A 25752-nucleotide genomic window follows, 5' to 3' on the forward strand; every position below is an offset into this window, starting at 1 on the left:
TTCTCCCTCGAGGTTGAAGCATCTACAAGGGAATTTGGGCTTCCGTTTCCGTTGGCGTTTTTGCATTGGGATGAGTCACTTTCTGAGTAAATAATTTGAGGTCACTTTATTAATTGCTTCCGTCATCCCCAAAGAGACAAGCCAGAGTCATAACCTTGATACCATGAACCGATTTGTGACAGACTAAGTAACAACCAAATTCACAGGCCCATCGAGAAGCAGCACGCTCTTTAGGCACAGTTGAAAACTTAGCAGGTCATGGGTGTACGCAACTTTGAAGGTTTACTCCCGTGATGGTCACTCGGAATATGCAAGATGAACAAACTGGTCTGCGTCTCTGTGCGTCTTATGCAAAGGTTTAAACACAAAACTCAGGCATACACAAAAATCCACTTGCCCTGCGAAATCCCCAAGTCAGGGGATCGACTATTCTTACGCGGGCTCGGGCTTAGCTTGTTTGCCTCAAAGGTTGGTCAAGGTGAGGTATTGCCAGATGCCGATGGCAGATTTTCAATTTGCCAGTTGGGGAGACTCAAGACCATTGCTTGGGATGTGATAGGTTTGGTGCTTGGGCCGTCTTAACTGCATAATAAACCAGACCAATCACCAATCTATCGCAATCGTGTACAGAAAAATTGTCGCAGAGTTTCATTCTCAGTTTTCTCCCAGTTTCATTGGAAGCCTACAAAGCCCTCGCTAAATATATATTAACCAATCTCGTTTCTCAGTCGGAACCAAACGTCGGGTAGTTAGGTGTTCCAAGTAAACGTTCCTGAGCATAATATTATTAGTGAAAACCAAGAATTGTAAGCATTATATAATTAAGTTAAATTTTATATTTTGTATCTGCTCGGTATTATAAGCTTTCAGTAAAAATGTAGTATTTGAAGTTTTGTATACAAGCGGATGTGTTTTTATTTATTTATTATTTGATATACCCCCTGGCTTATTTATTTCATTGATGATCATTTTCGCAATTATTCGCACCGCTGTCAATATTTCTATAAAATAGTTAATCTTTATATAAAGGTTGTGATATTTATTTCATTAAAAGCTTTGCTGTACTTAATTTAAATTAATATATATTTTAACTTACCAAAGCTATTATTTATAGTTTCGCGCCTTAAATAACAGATAATACTTGTATATTTTAACCTTGTATTTAATGCCGGGTTTCCCGCGAACGTTATAGTTAACGTATTATTTGTTAAACTTGAAAGGGTTTTAATGTAAGAACCTAGCTTTTGGTTATTGGATAAATTCTTCAACTGCGTCCCATAAAATTATATATCTACAGCGGGTGACACGAAATTGGACATGACCCGGGAATGGACACCCTAAGGTTGTGGTTTTATTTTTTGTAACAATTTCAAGAATGATTCAATAAAGACCATGATTTGTACGTATACAAGACCAAAAATTGGCTATTTAATAATATAAACTCTGTCCCAAAAGGGCGTTCTTTGAATGAAATATTCGATTTTTATACAAATCCCTAATATTATGCTTAAAATTTCAAATAAGTTGGCTATAAATATGTAGTAAATTTTATAGTATAAAACGGTTGACAGGTATAGATGGCAGTCTAGCTTGCGAAGTTAGTGGCATTAATCAATAATTATTTCTCTTAAAAAAACACATACAGATTGTTGACAAAGAAAACATTTAAATATAAAATAAATTCTATATGTAATTTAAAAAGCAGGAAGGCCTATTTATAAAACTAAGAACAGCACTTAGCTGGGTATATTTTGAAGCGGAAAACAGCACTGTTTGATACTAAGTATATATATATATATATTTTGAACTTTCACAACGCAAATTTTAACATACAAATTTTGAACATAAATATATTATTATAAATCACTCTGTTTTGCAGTCCGAAAAAATACCTATTTAAATACTGTTCTTACCTTTATAGATGCGATTTTTATATTTTTCAACTTTGCTACAAAATTTATTTTATATTGAAATATCTTGTTTACAATCAGCCTCCAGGAGAAGCTGACGTTAAAGGAGTCCGTCTGCGACTCGGACCTGTAGTCAGCTTCGAAGACGGGGGTACAGGCCGCGGGCCTTCTCGCCGACCCAGAAGAGGCCGACGTCGTCGACGCGCTCCGACGAGAGCAAGAAAGTACCCGAGGCGGCGGGCAGGAAGTAGCCGCGGTGGTCGATGATGGAGCCCTGGATGTTGTTGGGCAGGCGGGTTCTTGCCCTAGAGCATGGCGGGCACGTCGAACTGGAGGGGCTCGTGGTCGCCGGTGGCCCACAGCACCAGAAACAAAATGACTTCATATTGTTGTATCATCCAGCTTTTACTTTGAACCGTCCGTATTTTACAGAGTCTTCTTTATCATGGCCTGGCCGACACGCCTTGCGACCAACTCCAAACCTCATGAACTGTAGCTGTTATCAGGTCGTTTAATGTCTTCGTTGCGGTATATTTCATCTTTGTTTCCGTCAGGTCAACAGTGGAGTGTACTCTCTAATGTAGAAACTATCATGGCAAAGGCCATGTCCCCCACATTGGTAAGAAATTTTATATTTTTTTTACAAAATTACAACCTGAAAAAAAGGATATATATTTAGGAGCCTTACTCAGCAGTTGGAAACTACTAAAAGCCGGGAAATGTAAAGTACAAGGGAGTTACCGCATATATTTCCTATTGAAAAAATAAGCTCCTGAGATAAGGTATCAAAAATAAAAATCTCAGTGGAAAGCCTTGTCTGTTATAGGGATATGACGGCTTTTGGGTTGCCAGGTCCAGTTGGCTCAGATGAATACGTTGTACATTCCCCTTTTATAAACTGCTGCTATTTACATCTTCCATATTGCTACAATTCTACATATAATAGCGCTACCTATAAGTAACTACGACTCTGGTCGGGAATGGAGGCCATATAGATTGAAATATTCAAATGACACCAGAGTTGGAACTGCGGGCGCCGTTTTTAACTTTTACTTTTGGACTAAACCACACAAGATCACACGGTCCAGTGTAAAGACCTTTAGCCTCATCAGGATATCCTCCCTTCCACTCAGTCTCTTTCTCATAGGATCATGTGCCACAAAGTCACATCGAATCTGCTCCATACCTCGCATTCGAAACAGAGAATTTGCAACGCCACCAATAAAATACCAACGTCAGCCTATTACGCCCGTCAAAGCGTATCCAAAACCCAGAGTTTTTATTTTTAGTGAGATAAAATCAGCTCTGGCTTGGTTTCCTCCCTATAATGCAGACCTGATCGAGTGTGTGATATACACCCGCATCGATCTCGCCCATGGCCTCGGCCCGCAAATTCTCGATGCTCTCCTTGGTCCATCCGCTCCCCTCGACCGCGACAAGCTCCTCCAAACACCCCAGGAAGCAGTCCATGATGTTCCTGGTGCCCTTGTCCCTGAATCCCAGCCCGGGGTCCTGCAGCCTATCCGTGGAGAAGACGTCCTCGTGCACGTCGACCAGCCCCGCCTCCCGGAAGACGTCTGGCCTGCGCACGTTGCGAGACTCGCGCATCATGAGGCCGATGACGGGACCGTCGACGCCAGAAGGCCCGGGACGAAAGGGATCCAGGCCGTCGTATATCGCCTGGCAGGCGGCGCGCGAGGTGCCGGGCGCCGAGCTGTACAGGGCAAAGTTGCAGCTGTCGATCCAGTGCAGCCAGCCGCCGGGCCGGAGCAGCGTCGTCAGGTTGTCGACGGCGCGGGCCCAGTCGGCACGGGTGCTGGCGCTGCTGACGAATCGGACGGCGACGAGGTCGTAGGTGCCCAGCTCAGAGGCCGGGAAGGGGGCGTACATGTCCTGGACCTTGAAGGAGACGTTGGGCGGCCGGCTGCTGGGTGGTGGGAAGGCCGAGGGGGTTTTGTCGTATGCGGTGAGCTGGCACGTTGGCGCCAGGGAGCGGGCGACGTCGAGCAGCCATACGCCCGTGCCGGCACCGACGTCGGCGATTTTGAGAGTGGGTGACGTCACGGGGATGTTTGGGTGGATGAGAAAGCCCAGGATCTTGGTCGTGGTTTCGTGTTGCTCATCGAGTCTGTTTTGGGGAGGCACAGCCGTTAGGATTTGGGATTTTTTTTTTTTTTTTTTTTTTTTTTTTTTTTGGGGCTGGATGCTGGAAATGGAGTAGGTCGGCGACTTACCTTTCGGGAATCTCTTCCATGGAATCTAAAGCGCCAGGACCAGGTACTCTTGGCTCTTTCATTGTTTTGCTGGTCATCGTCCCCGAGAGGACTGCGCCCTGGCTGAGTAAGTTTCTCGTAAACGCGCCAACCGCACATAAAAACAAAGAGAGCGCAGCCTGGTAGGTTGATATCAACGGCAACCTGCCGACGCCGGTGCGGGGTAAGCAGACGTGTAAGTAGGCTCCAGGCAGAGCTAGCAAGGGTCTGATGCCCAATAACCCAAAGCTGAAAGCACCCCTGAGACCTCGACTACCAGCTCTGTTCCCTACGGAGAATTTCTTTTCCAGGATGAGAGGCGATCTCGTCCAAGAAAAGAAAGCTCACAAATCTTGTAGGCTCGCTACAGAAACTCAGCTCGAGCTTGGCTGCATGTCTTGTCCCACCCACAACCTTGGCAGACTGTCCAGTTGACGGTGATGCCTAGAGGCTTTGTCACATAATTTCTTGACGGGCAAAACAGATTACCTATCTTCTGCAGCCCTGTTCCTCTTCGTCACCCCTCAGCTGATACCGTCAAGTTACAGTAGGTCAGGCCATATTTATACCCACTGTGCCGGCCGCAAAGAGGCGTCAAATATGGAGATTTAATATATCCCCGGAATCAAACGCCATGGAAGCATCCGCTGTTACCGTCCCCGCTATAGAAAAGATGGGAGATCCTGGGCCGCGGCCCTACCCGAAATACTACAGCGCGCTAGTCCCACAATTCATTCGAGTATTCGAACTCGAGGCGGGCGACTTCTCAGACCCCATAGTCGGACGTCTGGTCCCGCAACCAATCGACGGGGAGCCGTACGAGGCCATCTCGTACGTCTGGGGCGACACGCGCGACCGACGCGACATTACCATCCAAGGCAAAACCCTCTCGGTCACCGCGAGCCTGCACGCCGCGCTCACAGCCTTTCGACACCTTGCCCTGTCCGACAGCGCGTACGGCAGCGATGGAGACGACGACACCGGCGGCCATGCGGAGGCTGGGGGATCGGCAAAGGCGGTGGAGCAACAGCGGCGACAACAACCCGTGCGGCGGCTGTGGGCCGACGCGGTCTGCATCAACCAGGAGGACCTGGACGAGCGCACATCGCAGGTCGAGCTGATGGGGCGCATATTTGCCGGCGCGCACCGGGTCCTGGCCTGGATGGGCTGGGAAAAGGGCGTCGCGGGCCGTCATCACATGCGCGACGCCATCCGCTTCATCCACGACTTCATGAAAGACCCCGAGGGCCGCCTGGTTGAGGCGCGCATTCTGCTGCACCACGACCCCGCCGATGCGCACGCGACCGGCGACCTCGCGGGCGGGACGCTCGCGCTGCTGTCGGAAGAGGATCGGGGCCGGTATCGGGAGCAGGCGCGCCGGTGGAGCGCTGTCAAGTTCTTGTTTAAAATCGAGTACTTCCACCGCGCCTGGATAGTGCAGGAGCTCGGCCTCGCCCGCGAAGCCAGCTTGTATACTGCGCTCTGGCCTTCCGACACCGCAGAAGGCAGGTCGCAGCCGCTGGAGCTGCACTCAGTCGGCTGGCCGCTCCTGGGCCGGTTCGTCAAGTTTCTGGACTACAACGCGGCGTCGCTCGTGACCCATCTCGGCCTGCTGCTCTGGGTCGCGCACCACATACTCATGATTTGGGAGGTCAAGAACGACGGCACGCCCGACTGCGACTTCCTCACCGGCATGCACTGGGCGCGGATCCTCGGCGTGACGGACCCGCGCGACCGCGTCTACAGCCTCCTCGGCCATCCGCTCGCCGTCATGGATGGTGTGCCCGTCATCAAGCCCGACTACACTGTGACGCGGGGCATCGTGTACACCAAGCTGGCCGTCACTTTCATCCAGAAGACGAGGAACCTCTACGTCACCACCCTCGTCGACCACGAGGAGGACGTTTGCGTCAACGAGAGGCACTGGGACCCCGAGGACGAGGGCAGGATGCCCAGCTGGGTGCCAGACTGGCACAGCATCAACAGGACCACGCCGCTGAGCTACTCCGCGGCGCCGGCCCAGGAGGAAGACGACGCCGTCCGCATCCAAGGCGACATGACCGGCACGAAGGGGATGCCCATGCCGCATCTGCTCGTCCGGGGCTGGGTGGTCGACGAGATCGCCGCCGTGTCCCACCGCATGGAGACGGCCGACTTCCCCGTGACGAACCTGGCGCGGGAACAAGCCAAGAAGAACCCCTTCTGGCTCGACCGCCTGTGGCAGGTCGTGTTCCCCGCCGACGGCCGCGCGGATCGCTCGGACGCCCTCGAGGTCCTGGAGTCGCTGTCCCTGGCCCTGCCGCTGGGCACGCGCGAGAAGGACGAGCCCATGACGACGGCCGGCACCCAGCAGACGCGCGCGGAGCACAGACGGTCGTTTGCCGCCTACGTGCTCGAGTACCACGAGCTGCGACGTTCAGTCCCCGGATCCCACGACGGCGCCGGTCGCCCGCCGGCCCGCTCGCTGCTCGAAACCCTGCCGCCCGACGCCCAGGCCGAGGTCCGCCGGCGCGCCCACGGCGCCACGGGCGAGCGCTTCGTCGAGTGCATGACGTGGCCCTCCATGTGCCGCGTCGCCTACCGGACCGCGTCGGGCCTCGTCGGCTTGGGCTCGCGCGTCACGCGCCCGGGCGACCTGGTCTGTCGCGTGCGTGGCTCGCCGGTCCTGATGACGCTGCGTCGCGTCCGAGACGTCGCTGCCGGCGCCGAGGACGAAGCGCACACCATTTCCTGCGCGCACGTTGCGCCCACCATTGTGCCGGCCCGCATGATCCGAGGTGTCACGGACGGCGGGGAGTTTGGCGAGAGACCTGCCAGGTTTCGCATAATATAGGGACGTCGTGGCTGGTGGGTCACCCGACTCACCGGCTTCAAAGTCCGCTCGCGACTGTGTTTTTGGAAATTAGGCCCGACTTGACGCATGCAGTGCCGCCGTGTCGTCGAGAGCGTAAAACAATCGCCGGAGAGTCTCCGCATCGTGCTGCAGCTCAAACAAAGAGACACACACACACACACACACACACACACACACACACACCTTTTCAAGACCTGGTAAGACTTTCTTGGTAGACACCCCAGTCGTGAACTTTTAACGCTGACCTAGCACTCGATGTGGGTAGAGCGTTATATTTTATACTGTTTCTAAGCATCATGGGATAGTCATGGTCTCTCAGATTTTGGATATCTACGCAGCATTAAGCCTGAAACGGGGCCACCACAAAGACTCGACTCGTTGTAGAGGGACTCACGAGAGAGCAGTGTTTTTTTCATACCCTGGAACCCGAATGGGAAAAACCAAATACCCAGCCGAGGATGATGGAGCTGTACTACGAAGCCAGCGAATCTTTTTTTTTTTTTTTTTTTTTTTTTTTCTTTTGCGCCGGACGTGAGTCCAGCCCTCCTGGTAGGGATGATTTAGAAACTCTGCCTGGACAGAGTGGATGCTTGGTCGGTGTCCTAGCTTGAGCTCCCGAGGAATTTACGCATGAGGAAGGAAATGGCGACTTGAGCCGTCCCCACAGCCCGGAATCGAGATTGCTCATGCTCCAAAAGGCACGGTTTGGCCAAACGGAACCTCTCGGATGGGTTGATATCGTTGGAGAATAATGCAATCGCCAAGGCTTTGTGGCGCCAGGTCGATCCGAGGACAGTCAGTAACAAAGTGGCGTATCCCCATCGCATCCAAGGTTAAATAGGATTGAGAATGTGAAAATCGTGGAAGCAATCTGCTTTTCAAGAAAACGAAAGAGTCTTGGCGAGGCATAAAATTTCGCAGGTGCTATGCCATTCACTGCAAGCTGCGAGGTTGAGCCGGCGAGATAAAATGCTGGTCAGGCTCGACGCCAAATTCGCATGAGACCTGCTGGCCATTTATATAATAATCTTATGCAGGGGAGAATGCTTTGTGTACATGTCTCTGTCAAGGATGCTCAGCAATTGTTCACCCAGGTCCCAGGATCTATTCTACCCTGACCAACAGAGCCCCCACAGAGTGAAACTTTGCGAGATGCTGGACCAAGAAGATGAAACAAGCAAGCCCAAGGCTAAACTTGAGTTTGGTGGGGATTCGGAGACGCCCCAGCGGGAGTGCAGACATTAAAACAGCTTTATTAATGCTAACTAACTAACTAACTACCAAGATGCTGAAACGACAAGTGACAAACGTCCAACCCCATCTCGCCTGAAAAAGGAATCCATGTCTTTAATTTTTTAAACCTTCTTCACATCCCAGGTCCAATCCGCTGGCGGCAACTCTCCTCCCTCCACTGCCTCCACCTTTATAGGTTTGCATGTGCGAGGGTCTGGCGTGACTTTGACGAAATGTTCCTTTGCATCTAATCCCGTCGTGAAGACGAATAAGTCGCTTGTGCCTGGCTCGAGCGACATTTGACTATTTTCCTTGCCATTTTTCTGCCGAAGGGTGATTTGGCACCATTTTCCCTTCTTTTTGTGGGAGGAAGGTTTCACGGCAAAGAAACGTAATTTGCGGGAACCGGTGGAACCGGAACCGGCGGAAGGAGCGCCGCCACCTTTGGATCCGCGGCCACCTTTGGATCCGCGGCCACCTCTGGATCCGCGGCCAGCCAGGACGCCGGTGGCCTCCAAGGCGAGCAGGGCAAATGGAACAAAGATCTTTGCAAAATGCATCGCGACCGGTAGTTGAGATTATGTTTTTTTTTTTTTTTTTTTTCGGCAGACAGTCTTTGCCCTGTGGGTATAGCAACTGGGAGCTAAATGGTAGAAAGATTTGAGTAAAAGCGCTTGAAGATAGCGAGGAAGAACTTGAATGGGAGTAAGTCGTCAAGGAATGACAAAAAGAGTGACTGAAAACAAAACTGAAGAGAGGAACAAAAAGAAACAAGACAAGCTGATGTAAGGCTGAGTGAGGAATAAAAAAACCAAAACCAACCCACTGGATAGCAGCTCATGACAACCTTTATACAGTTTTTCACATCATCAATAACCGTTTAAAGTGCTGTCCAAGCGCACAGCCACTGGCCAAGACTACAAAAAAAAGTACACATGAAATACCGTGAAGATCGAAAATGCTTGGCAAAAGACTGTATTAGCTACAAGCTCCGCAAAAAGACATTATAAAATACCCCAACGTGATCACCCTAGCCTAGTTCACTGCCGTCCGACCATGACTAACGATTCATAAAATTATATCGCCAAGAGAAACGTCTTTGCAAATACGATCTGCCATTGCTTGTCAGATATTTATGCAAGAACAGATACTGACAAGTTGGTTTACTAATTTTGGAAACTCGCCCACAGCCGATCTCGCCGAGCGACTCATGATGGATCACAAAAAAAAAAAAAAAAAAGAGGGGAGAAGGAGGCCTACAAATGACTCGCTGTATTAATATACCATAAGCATGGCTTTAGCTTTACACAATCAGACCCAATATGTAAGTCTAAGGGTCCGATGGAGACATCACACAAGACACTTAAAGAACGAAAGACGCATCCTAACATTTGAGTACTCCATAAATATGAATTATGGCCTGTACCGGCCCACTTGCGTACAATTGAGAGCCACTTTTACTGCGCGGACAACAACAGCAACATGTGAATAATATGAATGTTGGCTGTAGCGTCTGGCTCACCCAAAGGTCTGCAGATATGTCTAACGATCTAACCCATCTAGTTCATCGAGGATCCCCCGCAGCTTGGACGACAATCTCCTTCACCGCCGCCGCGACGAACCGCATCTCCAAAGCACCCCCCTTCCTGGTCCTGCGCAAAGTGAAAATACAACTCCCCTCTCTTCGCTTGGTCCCCGTCTTTTTGACCCGCCCCCCCGAGCTCGTCGACTTTGCGCATAAGCAGCTTCATTCCTGCAACATCGCCAAGCTCATGCGTCGAGTCGCCGTCGGGGAAGCAGCGATATATAGGCGACTCTTGCTGCCGGGCTTTGAATTCGTCGGTCCCGCGCAGGATGAAGATCATAGGAAGATGGCGGGCTTTGCTTCGTAGCGTAGCGAAACAACCTAGCACGCCCTGGATGTGGTTTGTGGCTTGCGGGACCGGCTCGTCGTAGCATGCGAGATTGGCGACAAAGAGAACGGCGGTCGTGTTCTCCTGCAAGGCTTCGTCCAACTGCGCAAGGTGGGTGTCGAGGAACTTGAAGGAGATGTTGGAGTCTGGTTTGCTGTAACTCCAGGTGCCGACGGCGGGGATCATGATCGGCTCCGACTCCCGGATGGACATTGGACTGTTGGTCTGGCCCGGCTGATCGTATCGTCTGCTGAAAAGACGGCCCAGAGAACGAGACATCGCGGTGAGCTTGGCGCATTCCAAACAATTTAATTGTTTTTTTTTTTTTTTTTTTTTTTTTTTTTTTTTTTTTTTGGCACCCTTGATGGGTTGACGCTTCCAGGAGCAATTTTTACAAGCTTCGCCCTACGTTACGCGCCCAGCTTGCGGGGAAGCCAAGGGCGCAGCCAGTGCGGGAAGGCATGAGAAAAGAAGAATGCAGCTGTCATGCGAGTTTGATGATCGAAATAATCTTGATTCTAAAAAGAAACTCGATTGAACTTATCAGGCAAATGTGTGAATTTTTAATCTCCATCGCCTTATACAAAACCACTTGTGACCACAATTTTGCATCTTGACCTCAAACCCCGTCAAAGGTCTACAGATTGTCGTTCTTCTCAAATATGGATGCATTAACAGAGACTCTATCTCACAACAGCAGCACCATTCCATCGTGGCTCGACTAGATTGGTCAGAAAGACACGCAAACTCAAATCCTGACAACCGAAGGCGAGCACAAAAAGCCAATTCTCCTTTTGATAAATTCCCAATCTGGCACAGCGCGACGCCTCGACGGGCTCTCTATCCTGCTCTCAATCACAATCCGCTCGCCCACATTCAACCACAGGATCATCGAGTCGACGACGACCCAACAGCCCGATCATCCAAGCAATCGATCTGAGACAGATTCCTCGCAAAGCCCGTCGTTTTCGCGGGTTTGACCCGCGACCCGGCTGAAACAACTCCCCTCCGATGTCCACGACCTGTTTACCCGTGTCACACGAGCGAGCTACAGGATGGGGGTATTATTCCTGCCTCCGCGCGTGTGATTCAATCTGAAATGCCCAGCTTGTAATTGGTCCATATGTGGTTCCGTTCGGAAACAGAGCAGGATGAGTGAGGGTTTGATACGTGGGCTGCGACCGACGGCGAGTTTGACGAGTGAACGTTCAACAAAACTTTGGCGAACAGGCAATTCAAAGCTTTGTTATCATTACGGATGCCGCAAAAAAAGTCGGCTTTTTGAACTGAGGCAGGCTAGCATGGAATAATATGATAGGTTTCCCACTATTCCAATATGCTGTCCAATCGAAGTCTTACGCCGGCCGCGTTGTTTGTAAGCTTATTATGGACGCAAATATAGCGAAAAACTGGCTTCCAAAAATGGGCGGCGAAAAAGGCCAACCCGTGGATATTTTAGTAACTGCAGGCAAAATGGGTGACTTTGCTCCGGTATTTAATCAATACAGCCCAGGCCCTGCAGATACGGTGCTGGTTAAAGCTGTTGCAAGTTTCAAAATTGATGGCGGCGCAACCTTTTCATTCCAATAGTATAACCAAAATGTATACGAACCGCTTGAATTACAGCCCATCGGGTGAGCATCACAACCAAAATCGTCGTGGAATCGCCGCATTACCGAGCTTTCCGTCATCGGCCCGACTACTGAACGCGTTATTACTTTACCTCTTTTGGTATGCCGGGGACATATTTGGCGGGGACAACGCATCACCATGGTAGGCCCATCGACATCGGGTCAACCGTCGATATAATACAACCTACACCATTTTCACAGTGTTGCGTGAGTTGTGCAAATGGTTCAGGGCCCGTTCCGGGATTGGGTTGGTGTATGCAGTGGGATTGAATGAGAAGACGGATACTGTAGTAACTCGGGTTTCATTACCTCAAAATCAGAACTAGACTAGTCTAGTCTAGTCTAGTCGGGATTATTCCGCGTGGACAGCGCGTTGGAATCCAAAGATTTGTACGAGTAGCGTTCTTCTTAAGGGTCTTGATAAAAGAATCTCCATTTTGAAATCCCAATTACCAAGTCGGGCTGTTCTTGCTGACATGCGGGTGGGACCTTATTGTATTAATAGAATGCTCCTGCCCTTAGCAAGGTCTTTGGGATTTCCGAGGTTAATACCAAGTATGCCGAAATAGGGTTGTCATTTTGTTATGTTTAGTGTTGGGTCGTTGACAATATCCTAATACCGTTTAAGAGGCAGCCAATACGCCTCATTCGATCCTCGTAACGCCAAAAGGAGAGCATCCCCGACGGGATAAAATTAAATCCACGATGCTCATTTTCCCAACCTAGCCTCGACGATAGACGTTCGGGTCCGTATTAGTTGGCGGAATATCCCATTTTGTCCCATATCCATCCAGGCCTCTTTGGGTATTATCCTGGCATAAACCTTTCGGTGGCGACTTTCCCGCTGAACTCAAACCCCACGGGCAGCCGACCCTTTTTCGATCGCAGCTCGGCATTCCTGATCGAGAAAGGCAGTGTAGGCCGTGCTGCCGATTTGTATGTGTACCGTTGCTCCCAGCGCAACCTTTTTTTCATCATTGGCCATACACGACGCTCTTTTGACCATGGGGTTGCGATCTTGACGTTGCATTAGTTGAAAGGTAATGGGCTTTTGTTGGCTGCAACTGCTGCTGCTGCGGCCTCGGGCTGGTGCTGGGTTTCGCCTTGGCCGGTGGCGGCAGTGTGGCCTGCCAGGAAGGCAGTTGTGGTAGCGACGATGTTTTGGAGAGGCATAATATTAAGTTGACGGACTTTCTTCTTTCCTTATTTTTTTAACAGTTAAAACTAATTTTCAGGCAATTATCCTAGACGCAGCATTCGGATTCTGGCCAAGTGAAACTAGAAACCTCTGGTACGACGTATCGCTGTTTTATATAGGAAATGCGGCTTCAATTTTATCGAAATAATGAATGAAAGATTCACTTTCTTTAACCCAAGGCACCCTCCTTAGCTGCCTACCGCTGGCACAGCAGAGAGGAAAACAGAGTAAAAGATAGTATTAGCCATTACAAACTGTGAAATGGACTTAAAGCCGGGCTGTCGGTGATTTATGAAAGCGATTGTGATAAATTGGAACACGAGTCGCCTCGGAAAGAAGTCTTGGAAATGCAAGTTGGGAAGAAGAACCTTTCCTCAGGCCATTCTCTACTGGTGGGAAGACACTGCTTAAGAGTGCTTCTAACATACTGAAGCCTCGATTAAATACTCTGTCATGGCCGCAAAAGGAGTTTTTATAGAACACGTAATCTACGATTAAGCCTGCCCTGGGCATTCGAGTAGTTTTGGGTGTTTATAATAATAGTTCAATCGAATGACCTGGTCGTTAAAATAAGACGGAGTAATATTAATCTTGATAATCTAGGTAATCCTAAAATAATGACTTTACGGAAGTATATTTAATTTTAGCATATATCTTGAACGGTAGTGCCGAACAGGGATCCATCTTGCAATACGGATCTAAGAAAAGAAAAGGTTGGCCATGGGCAATGGGAGGAGACTAAGAACTTTTTGAACTTCGACAAATAAATCACCAGAAAATCGATTGCTGAATTAAATCAAGACAAACTTCGATTCGTTTCCAAAAGCAGCAACTTGGTCCGATAAGCTTTCAACGTTGTTTTTAGATAACCATCATCCGATGTCTCATTTCCCACTCGATGTGAATGGCTAGGCTTGCAACCACTCCCTGATTTGTTAATGCGGTGTTTTGTGCTCGTTTGCTATCGTCGAGATGTTTGCATGTGCAAGTCCTGTATATGCACACCTGATCCGCCAAGTTGTCTTTTCCTTTGGCATGGTAACGATGCAGCCTCTAGACTTGAGTTGTTGCGGCTGTCGCCCCTGCCAAAACAAACATGGTATTCCATATTTGCTGCTGATAGGAGGGTTCAGAGATCAACGGCGGTCCGCCTGACTTCGAGGCAGGAATCTAGGCTGTAAGTGAAAAGGGCAAAAGCATGTTGCGCGTTTCTTTTTGAGCAACCCAACAGGCACTCGACGCACCTCGAGCTCATTATGCCAACATCATGTGCAATACATGTATCGCGCCATGGGGGATTGCTGAGCTGCGGATATATTTCCAGCTTTCCAGGCTGGAAGGGTTCATCTTCGATCAAGTCTTCAGTAAGCAAGACCTGTAGTTGCTGAAGTTTGCAGCAGAGTATTCGCAACAAAGATGGGAACTGCCGACATGCATTATAAGTAAAACGGCGGGATGGCTTTGCCGTTTGAAGTAGTGGTTCTCGAGGTGGGCAATAGAGCACTCCAAACTCCAAAGACTGTAAAGTAAAACCCCATGTTATTATGGCAGCTGGGAGTCAATTTTCTTTGTTTTTTTTTCTTCTTTTTCATCTTAAAAAAAAAAGCTGCACAATTTGGCAAAAATGCCACATTCACAGAGTGGGAGAATTGCCCTCATGCCATGTTACCTTGTGGACAGGTTGTTTCCCTTTCGGACTGTCGGAAATAATTAACAGCTTGTTGCCAGATTTGCCACAAAAGCGGAATCTTTCATTAACAATAACTCGGGTTAACATCGTGCTGAAAAACGCCCTATATTCTTGACAGGCCCGGAGTGTGGTAAATAAAAGTGTCCACTTGATAAATGGGCCTTTATTTTAACTAAACAACTCGAGTCGTCTCTTGAGGCAACAAGCAAGTTTGCAAAGCAGGTGGCTTGCAGGCATCTGCCCACGGCACAGAAATGCACTTGCCTTGAATCATGTTTTGTTTTCAAAACTTTCTTTAGTTTAATTCTCGCGCCGAAACAAAATCAAATTCGAAAATCGCAATTGTAAAACTGCAAATCCATTTGCTCCATGGTAGTTCTACTATGGGACCTGCAGAAAGACCCGAAAAAAAAACCCTCGTTACGGTGTAGTTGTCGATGCAACTTCCACAACGCAACCTAATTTTGGTACATCCTGCCCACGGGTACTCCGCGCGCTCTTTGGCAAGTACCCCGCAGCTTTTTTTTTTCCAATGCGTACCGACTGATTCAACGATTTCAAAGTTCAAAATCACGGCCATGATCGACTCTTTGTGATTTCACGCGGTCAAAGATTCAGGCTGCAACGTCGCTTAGAAAGCCGATCATCCCCCACTATAACCAAACGTTTAACCCAAGCGCAATCAGCCTGCGTGCTTATGTTTTTCTACTGCTAGACCCGAGTCTAGTGGGAATTGCTACCAAAAATGCGAAAGATTCTAAAGTCCTACCGCAACTGTCCAAAAATAACGCAACGATCCCAGAATCACACAAAGTCGCAGATTTGTCATTGGCATATCAGTTAAAAGTCTAATAAAATTCATACAAATTAAAATTATAATTTAGTTGTTTGTAAAGTATATATATATCATTGGTAAAACTTGGCATTCAAAATGTTAAAATTTTAAAATATTACCTTTTTTATACATCCCCTGTAATCCATTGGAACGGCATTTTTTTCAGTTTTTGTTCCTTTGTGTTTATACTTACAACTACAATTAACGGTAAGAATTTGTTGGTATTGCTATATAGTAACAGGTCGGGGTTTTGGTTTTATATTAAACTGTTTTTTCTGTTTGCGAGTATTTTGAACTGATTTAACCATCTGTTGATCAAAACTGCGAGTTTTGGTTTGATTTTAGGCTCGTTGCGTTATTTTTGGACGGGTGCTGTCCAAATCTACGGATTCGCCGCCGCTGTGGTAGGGATTTTTACCACTACCACCACCGTATACGCCGGCATGATTCTTGGCACTTTATTAAGCGATCCCAGGGTAAAACGCATGAATGAAAGCCACATGGGGCATATTTAATCAATCTTGATGAGTCATTACGCGTACAAACATACAAGAATAATTTGGAAAGATGCAAAGAAGCCTGTCGAATTCACTCAATTTAGGGAAATCATTAATCAAGGACTTTATGCTTCGGTCCTGGTCCACAACCTGACTTGAACAGTACGAACATGATAATGATATAAATTTCGTTTTCTTGACCTTGCAATTTCTTGTTGATATCTCAACTTCTCCCTTGTATTCTTAATATGCGGGCTCTACCTACCCACACAATACTAATCCCAATTTTTCAATCTTAATTTTCCTTGAATATTAATCATGCTGGCTTCTTTTGTTTTATTTTTGTTTTCTTTGGTTTGTTCTTTGGTTGATGCTCACACTGATAATTTTGTTCTCGTCAAAGAACTCGCCCAGAAAGCAGGGGTTAATTTAGATCTGTCGGGGACACAACAGTATGCCATATACGAAATCTGGTATCGGAAACATATCCTCCAGAAAATAATCCCATATAATTACCATATGCGACTGATAGTCGGTCGCGTCAAATGCAAGGATGAAAACAATTGCGATTTTGCCGCCCAAGCGTTTGACATGAACAAGGAACAAGGCACATGTTCCTATTTACTTGGTGCAGAAATCTACCAAACTTCGCGAAAAAGCCCTTGGGTGCTCAATCATCGTTACGATAGGAAACTCGCAAGCCATGTGAAGCTACCTGAAACGAACCAGTACGAATGGGCTGGTCCGACTAAGAACCTAGAGTTTGGCGAGATATATGCTATTGGTATGTGCCCATTCTCACAAGCCCAACCCCCAACTCATTTTTGCCTTTGGTTTAACAGATATCATTTCCTCCCACTCATTCTAGGCGAGGAATATTGCAACCTATACCCAACATATAGCCTTTTATTCAACAATTGCCATGACTTTGCCTACTGGTTGTACGGAGAAATCAAACAGAAATAGGAAATTTTAAATCTATCGAGACTAGCTGCCAAATAGATTTGCTTCTTTCTTTCAGGAAATTCTGATTGTTTGAATGGCAAGTTTCTCGCGTCGCACAGCAGCAAATTCTCAATGATCATGTACGCGGCATGTGTATAGCGGAGGCACAGATGCAGTCTGACGGATGGGCGAGTTTTCACAGAATTCGAGATGAATGCCTAGACGACAGCTTGGCTGGTGTTTTAATCCCACCAAGGTCTTCCTATTTCATTGGTCCTTCAGGCGAAGAACCTTAACTGCTCTTTTTTCCCTTCCCCCGGCCAGTGTCAATCAGCATCTCAGTGAGACGAATCCGTGATATTATTTGCCTCTTGGTCAAAGAATTGTTGCATTCTCCCAGCTCTCACTCAACGCTTTAGCCTAAGGCATTCCAAAACCTTCCCCCCCCCCTCCCCCCACGGGGGCCCAAATCGGTGGGGCGGCCAACCCGTGGGTGGGTTGAATTTTTTGTGGGGGGGCCCGGCCCGGCCCAAAACCGTAGACTGGTTTTCTTGGCAACCCGCGGGCCCCCGTGGGAGAACACGTAAAATTACAAATTTTCCATATTTATATTTATAATTTTTTGTCGAATCATAGGTAAAGTCACAATTACAAAGAAGATATAACTTACAGTTGAAAATAAAATATAATATATATTCACGATTATAAAGAAACTATAATATAAAATCAAGATGATAAATAAAGTATAATATAAAATTACGATTATAAATCACATATTATATAAATTTACGATTGCAAATAAAATATAAAAAGGAAAATAAATATATTAAACCTTGATTTTACCATTGGGAGTTTTTCGAATTACGCCCATATATAATATTACCCCGTACCCGTTTCACTGTTTTAAATGGGGTTTTTATTAACAATTTATTAAATTAAAACCCCTTTTAACTAAAAACGGGTAATGGGGGTATACGGTTAATATTTCCCCGGATTGGGGTATTAACGACCGTTACCTACATAGGATTATCATTATCCGAATTTAAATTTTCGCTTAATTCCCCCAAATTGTATACGAAGTTAACAAACTTTTTAAAACGATCGTTTTCAATTTTTTCATTTTCCGGGGATATAAATTTTCTATATAGGATAAAAGTTTTAATACCGATTAAAAAAATGATTTCTTTTTAATCGAAACGTAAATAATAGCACGGTCCCGGATTGCCGATAAAATTAACGAAAGCTGGTTGGAAATAATCGAATTACCTATTATAATTATAACCGTTCAATAAAAGTGGAAATAGCAGGAATTATTAAAATATCGCGGGCGATATGGGCAAATTCCGGGAATTGGGTTTTATGGGTAACCCACCAACTTAAAATATTATTATCGTTTTCTATAATTGCGGTAAATAATCGAGAGTTAATATATATACCAATATAACCGTCCGTATAATTATCCGTATAACCATCCATAATTTGAAAATAACAAACCTTATATAAAAAATACTCTAATTTTTAACCGGATATTTTTTTGAGCAAAACGATCGATGGAATATAGGTTAATTATTAAATTTAAATTTTGGTTAGGAATATGTTTGTGTTTTTTTGGATTTGCTTTTCTTTATAAAATAAATAAAATTGAATCCGTTCCCGAGCGAATTAATTTTGTTTTGGGGTGGAAATTTGGATTTCGTTTTTGCGAATATAATTTGGTTAAACGATTAATGTTTCGGTTAGTTAAATTTTCCACTTTTTGGTTAATATATTTTCCGTAATATCGGAGTTTCTCTTTTTCTTTAAAATCCGTCCGCGTAAATAAAATTAAAATAACCGCCACAAAATATATTTTTTCAATTTTTTGACGTTAAATTAAATCGATATATTTATCCAATTTTTCTCGTGCAATATAAACTGCGCTTTTTAAATTGGTATATTATCCCGTTTATGGATACCTTTGGGGTTTTCCTTAGAGTTTCTGTTTGAAATTGGTAAAAGCAATTCCAATAACTCCCAATTTAAATAGAACGTACGCAATTATTTCCATTCTTTTGGCGCCAGAAATGTTGGTAGAAGCCGCGATAGTTTTAATCGTTATTAAAAAGCATTTTAAAATCGTCCAATTTTTTGCAAATATTCGAAATCTGGATAAAGTCGAATTCCCCCGGTTATATTAAACTTTTACTAATACAGGGTATTATCTAATAAATAACTCGTGGTTTTACGCAATTGAAACGCACGCGCAATAACCAAAATGGTTAAATTCCATTTCGTTTATATATTTTTAATTAAAAAACGGGGTCCCTTAACGCCAGATTCGCCGATGATTTGTTGCAAATTGCAAGACAATTCGGTACGTTTGGGGCTTTTGTGCAGTAAAACCGCCAAATACCGTAATTAATATAAAGAAATGTATTAAATAATTATATTTCAAATCTTTTAATAAATTTAAAGATTTATTTGGGCGATAATAAATTTTGGGGATATATCCAATATTTTGAACTTTTTATATTATTAATCGCCAAATATTCCTTATTATTAGACTAAGCCAAAAATGCGGGGATATATGCTTTAAAAATATAAGAACCTTAATATATAACCCCTTTACTAATTGTAAAACGTAAAATATATAAAGGATTTATAAAATGTTTAATTGCATTTATAATTGGGGGATACTTTTTCGAATTTCCGCAATAACGTCCCCGGTGCGGAAATTGGAAATATTATCAGCTATAATAACCAATATTTTACTTTCCAATTTGTATTTAAAAATAATCTGAACGGTAAGTTTTCCCAATTTTCCCCTCGTTTTGTTGGCGTTAAACGCAATAGAATCCAAAACAATATACCGACGTACCCAATTACTTTCGATATAAAAGGTTATAATACTTTAAAAAACGTATTTAAACCGGGGTTTGTCCATCCGTCCACGACCAAAACAAGTTTACCTTTTTTGGGGACATTTATTAAATTTTAGGGAATAATATTTTCGGATATATCTTTGCATTGTTTGGCGGGGGTTTGTGGCGATAAAACCGTCCATCAATCGTTTCGGGGCTATATAAACTTCTCAAATTCCGAATTTTATATAATATTAAATCCTTTTCGCAATAAAATACAAAATCGGACGTATAATTCCTTGACCTCGTTTTTCGTATATTTGTAAATCTTTTTCGTTTAAAGAATATAATTATATACTAATTTTTGCCAATATATAAATAATAATATAAAATGGATGGTTATATAAAATGGTTATATGGATGGTTATATGGATGGTTATATGGATGGTTATATGGATGGTTATATGGATGGTTATATGGATGGTTATATGGATAATTATATTTGGTTAATAAAGGGAAAAGGTTTACCATATAAAAATTCGTAGGAATTGAATTAGGGTTAAGTCAATCGTTTTGTAATCCGAATTCGTTTTAAATATAAACAATTATATTGCGATATCGTGTAGAAGTGCTAATTCCATTATATTGGCTTTTTTCACTAAATTGGGGATATTTTAAACATTTATGAACATTTTTTGCAAATTAAATATGGTTCGCCGTTTTTTTGAAAAAAACCCTAATAGTAACATTATCAAATTTCCGCCAATTTCAGTTTTTAAAACGCTTTAATGGTTAAATCGATTTTATTATTTATCGGTTACCAACGTCGAAACCAAAGTCCAGAAACTAATAAATCGAGGAAATTATTCCATAATATAAATGCGTATATATAATACGCATCCTTTTTCCCGCCGTATAAAACAGGGTCGTTGCAACCTATAATTTGGTTATTTGCGAATACCGCAATAAATTCGGTTTTCACTTCCTAATTTAATTAAGAAGGGAAATTATAATTGTACAAATTAACGCCAGGTGAACGTGGGACGGGTATATATATATTAGAAAAATTATCACGAAGTTCGTTACTAATTTCAATATCCGGAAATACCAGTTTTTCGATTAAAATTTCCGGAGGTGGCGATACGGTATTCTGTGAACATGGCTAGCGCAGTGCTACTTATACTAGCTACCCTGCATTATCTTATAACGGCTAGCACGGGCTAATTTTATTAGTCACCCTGCATCGAATAAATAAACAAATAACAAATAAAACGTATACGCGTTCATACACACAAAGCTTTATATATTACGTCTTTGTTCATAGTTTCAACAACAAAACAAATACGTCATATATAATCTAGCTTAGTGGTATAATGCACATACCATAATCTATATCATATATACGTTGTTAAAGTGCGTGGGTTCGAATCCCGTTATGGTCGCAGATTTTCTGTGCATGCATAAGCATAATAGGCCGTTAGGCTCAATAGGTCGGCAGGTCAGTCACATAAATAAGGCCAAATCATGTGACGTAACCCCGCATTCCGGACATCCGGATCGAAGATCTGCACCTATGGATTCGAACACGTAATTCACAACTTAGCCTTAGATTCATCACCTTCATACCTTCATCGATTCAACGATTCAACGAATCGATTGTGCAATAATATATCATCTCTATTACCCGCTAGCAGACGGTTAACTGCCATTTTAACGTTCCATCAGCCTTATACGTTTTATTTGTTATTTATTTATTTATTCGATGCAGGGTGACTAATAAAATTAGCCCGTGCTAGCCGTTATAAGATAATGCAGGGTAGCTAATATAAGTAGCCCTGCGCTAGCCATGTTCACATATCCATTACGATAATGTGGTTAAAAATTAAAAAAGGAAATTTTTCTCGTCATTGTTTTGAAATTGTGGAAAAAATGGGATTATATTTAATTTGTCCGTTTGATTAAACAATGGAATTCAAAATAATCGATAACGGGGAAATATCGGTTAAGTTTTGAATTAAAAATTTGTTAATATTAAAAATTTGCATTGGTCAATTATTTTTTTTGGCATTGTTATTTGTCGCCAGGTTTTCCGTATACAAATATGGTAAAAACAGAACAGAAACAAACGTCAACAAATTCCCAACTTTCCCAAATTAGACCAAATGTTACCATATAATAAATAAGCATTTTTTTAAATTATCGGATATTTAAATTAATAATTTGTAAATCTCGGGTTAATTTACGTCGAGCCCATTCAGTATTGTTACATTTTCTTTAAATAAATAAACCCCGAATTACTTTTACAATTACGGGAAATTTCAAAAACACCTTCAACTATTATTCATTCAAAAAATAATTTACAAAAAAGAGGAGGGAAAATCAAAAAAACCGAAAAAGGACAACTGGGGGTAAATTACCAAATCCAAATACCGAAAGACTTAACAAACGGGTATAAAAAAATATATAATAAGAGACTAATCGTGCAAAACGGTTTAAGCCTGGCAGTAAAAAATAAATTGGTTATATTAGACGGTTATATTTTAATAATTATTCAAAATGATTGTGTTAAAAAAAATACACCGATTGCAATCCCGTACAAATTTTGTAATCACCAAAATCGCTTTTTAGCGCTTGGTTAAAGATCAAATATCTACAATTGCGCCTTATAGCATATTTCAAATACAAAAAAAAGCTTTAATAGTATTGCAAAAAACGGCGGATATGTTTTTGGTATGTTATGGATTCGTGCCTAAGGCACGTATCACGTGATAAGATACAAGAGCGGGTCAGGGACAATATATAAGGGGAAGGACACTACCACGACCCGGACATGCACCTTTTCCTCCCTTTTCCCCCAACGTTAGTAATAATACCAACAAAAATATTTAACGGTCTTAAAGCCGTTGGTTTACCCTATAATATTTACTAACGCTCAAATTTAAACACGATAATGGTTAACCCAAGGCCAGGCGCGGGAAGGGAAATTTACGATTTTTACCAAAATTTGGTCGCGAATATCGCGATATTGGAGGAGCGTATCGTTTAAATGCAATTACATTTTTTAAACGCAGGCGCGATCGCGCAAAAATAACGCCCTAAAAAAAAACTTTTACGTAACCCCCCATTATACGACGGCGCACCGGTTGCGTTTACAATTTGGAAATAAATTATTTCGTATAAATTAGTACGCGACGCGGAATTTGTCGGAAATTAGCGCGACCAATTCGAATACGTATAATTTAACTTTATTATTATAATATAGGATATCGTCCGTTTTTTTTACGAAATAAAAGGTATGGAAAAGGAATATAATTACGAAGATTTTATCGAATATTTGGGACGCACGTACGACGATTTTTATAAAAAAATTTAAACCCTCGCCGAATTGGAGGTATTCCGAATACGATACGGCGAATCGTTCGCATATTTCTTTATTAAATTCGAACGCCTCCTTATTGCGGCCGGGGGTTTTAAATAGTTAAACGAAATACGGGCCAATTATTTGCGTTTCCGGGTCGTTAACCGGATAAAAAAGGCGTCGGTAGGAAAGGGTATCGTTTCCGATTTTTACCACGGATTTATCGTTATATACCGCTATATCGCCCAGGATTTGGAGGCCATTAATTTAAATAAACGTTTCGGCCAAAAACGGAACGCCCCCCTCCCAAATTCCTTATAAATAAATTTAAAAAATATAATAATAACGGGCGTATTAGCGATAAAGGTTAACCGAAACCGTTACAACGTTGGTAAAAAACGAAAAAAGCGTCGATTGGATGGAAATAAAAAGAAGGATAAAGTTTTATAAATATCCGTTTAAAAATTCCAGCGACGCCGTAAAACGGGGGCCTGTTTCCGTTGCGGGTCCGCCTCCCATTACGCCCAAAATTACCAATTCGCACCGGTTATACGTCCGACGTTAAACGACCCCGAAAAAGGAAAAAATTAATTTTGGGTTATAATTTTAACCCAGGGGCAAACCGACGCGACGGGCCCGGATTACCCTATAATACGCCAATAAATATAAATCGGAAAAAATAATTAAAAAAATATAAATTATAATGGATGGGCGATTATTTTTTATCCCGGTTTTAATTAATTTGACGAAATATATTATTATATAAATGGATTTAGGGTGCGAATATTACGCGGTTATAAACAAAAATTATACCGAAAAATTGGGAATAATAAAAGTTTTTTTATTATAAATCCGCCGGTTGGGCACGGTAACGGGACGAATACGAACCGATATACGGGAAATAAATAATTGCGACGTGGATATCGACGGTTAATCCGCGCCGATATCCTTTTATATAATTCCGGGATTAACGCAGGATTTATTTTTGGGATTTTTTTGGATAACCCACCGGAAAATGGTATTTAACCCAAATTAAAAAAGGTTGAAAATAAGGTCCGTTAAAGGGTTATTCGTGCAGAAATTGTTCCTGCGTCCGAAAAACGGGAAATTTACGGTGGTTATAGGCAACGTATTCCTGGCCGCGGCCCGAAAAACAAAAAAAAATACGAACAAATAAATGGAATTCGTTTTTATTTCGTTACGAAATATAACCCGGGTCCTAATTTTAACGGCGGTAAATAAAAACGACGCAGGGCCCCCGGCGACGTTACCCGCAAAATTAAAAAATTTCGAGGATTTATTTAACGACGGTAAAATTTCGGTTTTACCCCCGTATAAAAGCGAATTGGATTATTATATCCGGATCCAAAAGGATAACGACGGTAAATCCCCGCCGTTATTATGGGGCCGGTTATATTATATACCGCGCGATTAATTGTTGGAATTACGGCGATAAATAATCCGTATAATGGATAAAAAATGGATCCGAATAAACGCGTCGTTAACCGCAACCCCGGTCCTAATAATCCGGAAAATTTTTGGAAAATGGCGTTTATACGTCGATTGTAAAATATTAAACGCTATTATAATATAGGACCGGTATTTTTTACCATTAATTAAAAAAATATTCCGCTTTTTATCCGGAGTAAAATGGTTTATTAAAGTAAACGTGCGCGCAATTTTCCATAAATTACGCGTGGCCGAAAAAAATAAATATTTTACAGTTTTTCGCACAAAATTCGGATTGTTCGAATAATTGGTATATTTATTCGGATTAGCGGGCGTCCCGGCCACGTTCCAGCGATATATTAACGGCGTTTTCGGGAATATATTGGACGATTATATATTAATATATTTGGACAATATTTTAATATATACGTCCGGTTCCAAAACAGATTATTGGCGGAAAATTACCCACATTTTGGGAAAATTAAAAAAAGCGGGTTTAAATTTGGATTTCGATAAAAACGCGTTCGCGGTTATTTCCGTTAAATATTTGGGGTTTATTATATACGTTAATATAAACGTGGAAACCGATCCGGAAAAATTACGCGCGATCCGGGAATGGGAAACCCCGACGAAATTACGAGGATTGCGCGGTTTTTTAGGATTCGCAAATTTTTACCGGGATTTTATAAACGGGTATTCGGGTTTAACGGCGCCCCTATCTCGATTTATTAAAAAAAATACCGTTTAAATGGATACCGGAGGAAAATATTGCTTTTAAAATATTTAAATAAATATTTTTGCAAGCGTTAATATTGGTTTAATGGAGCGACGAAACGGAAACGAAAATAAAAACGGATTGTTCCGGCGCAACCATTGGGGGGGTATTGGTATAAAAAAGGAAGGACGGGTTATAAAAACCGGTAATATTCCATTCCGTTAAATTAACGACGGTTTAACGCAATTATATTATTTACGATAAGGAATTGCTCGCGGTCGTCCATTATTTACAAATATAAAAAACGGAATTACGTAATATCCGTTTTTTTTTTACTATTTTTACGGATTATAAAACGTTCGAATATTTTACGAAACCGAGGGTAATGTCGGAACGGTAAATGCGGTGGGCCGAAATCCTATCCAAATTTAA

The 25752-nt window shown here is 43.3% G+C and overlaps 6 protein-coding genes across 6 annotated transcripts; 2 read left to right on the forward strand and 4 right to left on the reverse strand.

Annotated features, from left to right (window-relative positions):
- Positions 1–2043: 2043 nt before the first annotated feature.
- PpBr36_01991 (uncharacterized protein) lies at positions 2044–2295 on the reverse strand (the record flags this gene model as incomplete). Its single annotated transcript, XM_029889175.1, has 1 exon — positions 2044–2295. The coding sequence occupies one exon, from the start codon at positions 2293–2295 to the stop codon at positions 2044–2046; it is 252 nt and encodes an 83-aa protein (XP_029752092.1).
- A 914-nt stretch (positions 2296–3209) lies between these two features.
- Positions 3210–4221, reverse strand: PpBr36_01992 (uncharacterized protein; the record flags this gene model as incomplete). Its single annotated transcript, XM_029889176.1, has 2 exons — positions 3210–4038; positions 4145–4221. 2 exons carry the CDS (start codon positions 4219–4221, stop codon positions 3210–3212), a joined length of 906 nt encoding a protein of 301 aa, XP_029752091.1.
- A 575-nt stretch (positions 4222–4796) lies between these two features.
- On the forward strand, positions 4797–6995 carry PpBr36_01993 (uncharacterized protein; the record flags this gene model as incomplete). Its single annotated transcript, XM_029889177.1, has 1 exon — positions 4797–6995. One exon carries the CDS (start codon positions 4797–4799, stop codon positions 6993–6995), a length of 2199 nt encoding a protein of 732 aa, XP_029752090.1.
- Positions 6996–8371: 1376 nt separating this feature from the next.
- PpBr36_01994 (uncharacterized protein) lies at positions 8372–8809 on the reverse strand (the record flags this gene model as incomplete). The annotated part of the gene is made up of 1 exon (XM_029889178.1): positions 8372–8809. One exon carries the CDS (start codon positions 8807–8809, stop codon positions 8372–8374), a length of 438 nt encoding a protein of 145 aa, XP_029752096.1.
- Positions 8810–9813: 1004 nt separating this feature from the next.
- PpBr36_01995 (uncharacterized protein) lies at positions 9814–10441 on the reverse strand (the record flags this gene model as incomplete). Its single annotated transcript, XM_029889179.1, is given in 2 exon segments — positions 9814–9901; positions 9921–10441. The coding sequence occupies 2 exon segments, from the start codon at positions 10439–10441 to the stop codon at positions 9814–9816; spliced, it is 609 nt and encodes a 202-aa protein (XP_029752095.1).
- A 5890-nt stretch (positions 10442–16331) lies between these two features.
- On the forward strand, positions 16332–16979 carry PpBr36_01996 (uncharacterized protein; the record flags this gene model as incomplete). The annotated part of the gene is made up of 2 exons (XM_029889180.1): positions 16332–16797; positions 16882–16979. The coding sequence occupies 2 exons, from the start codon at positions 16332–16334 to the stop codon at positions 16977–16979; spliced, it is 564 nt and encodes a 187-aa protein (XP_029751725.1).
- Between the last annotated feature and the right edge of the window lie 8773 nt (positions 16980–25752).

The sequence above is a fragment of the Pyricularia pennisetigena genome, chromosome 2, assembly GCF_004337985.1.
Source record: "Pyricularia pennisetigena strain Br36 chromosome 2, whole genome shotgun sequence".
NCBI lineage: Eukaryota > Fungi > Ascomycota > Sordariomycetes > Magnaporthales > Pyriculariaceae > Pyricularia > Pyricularia pennisetigena.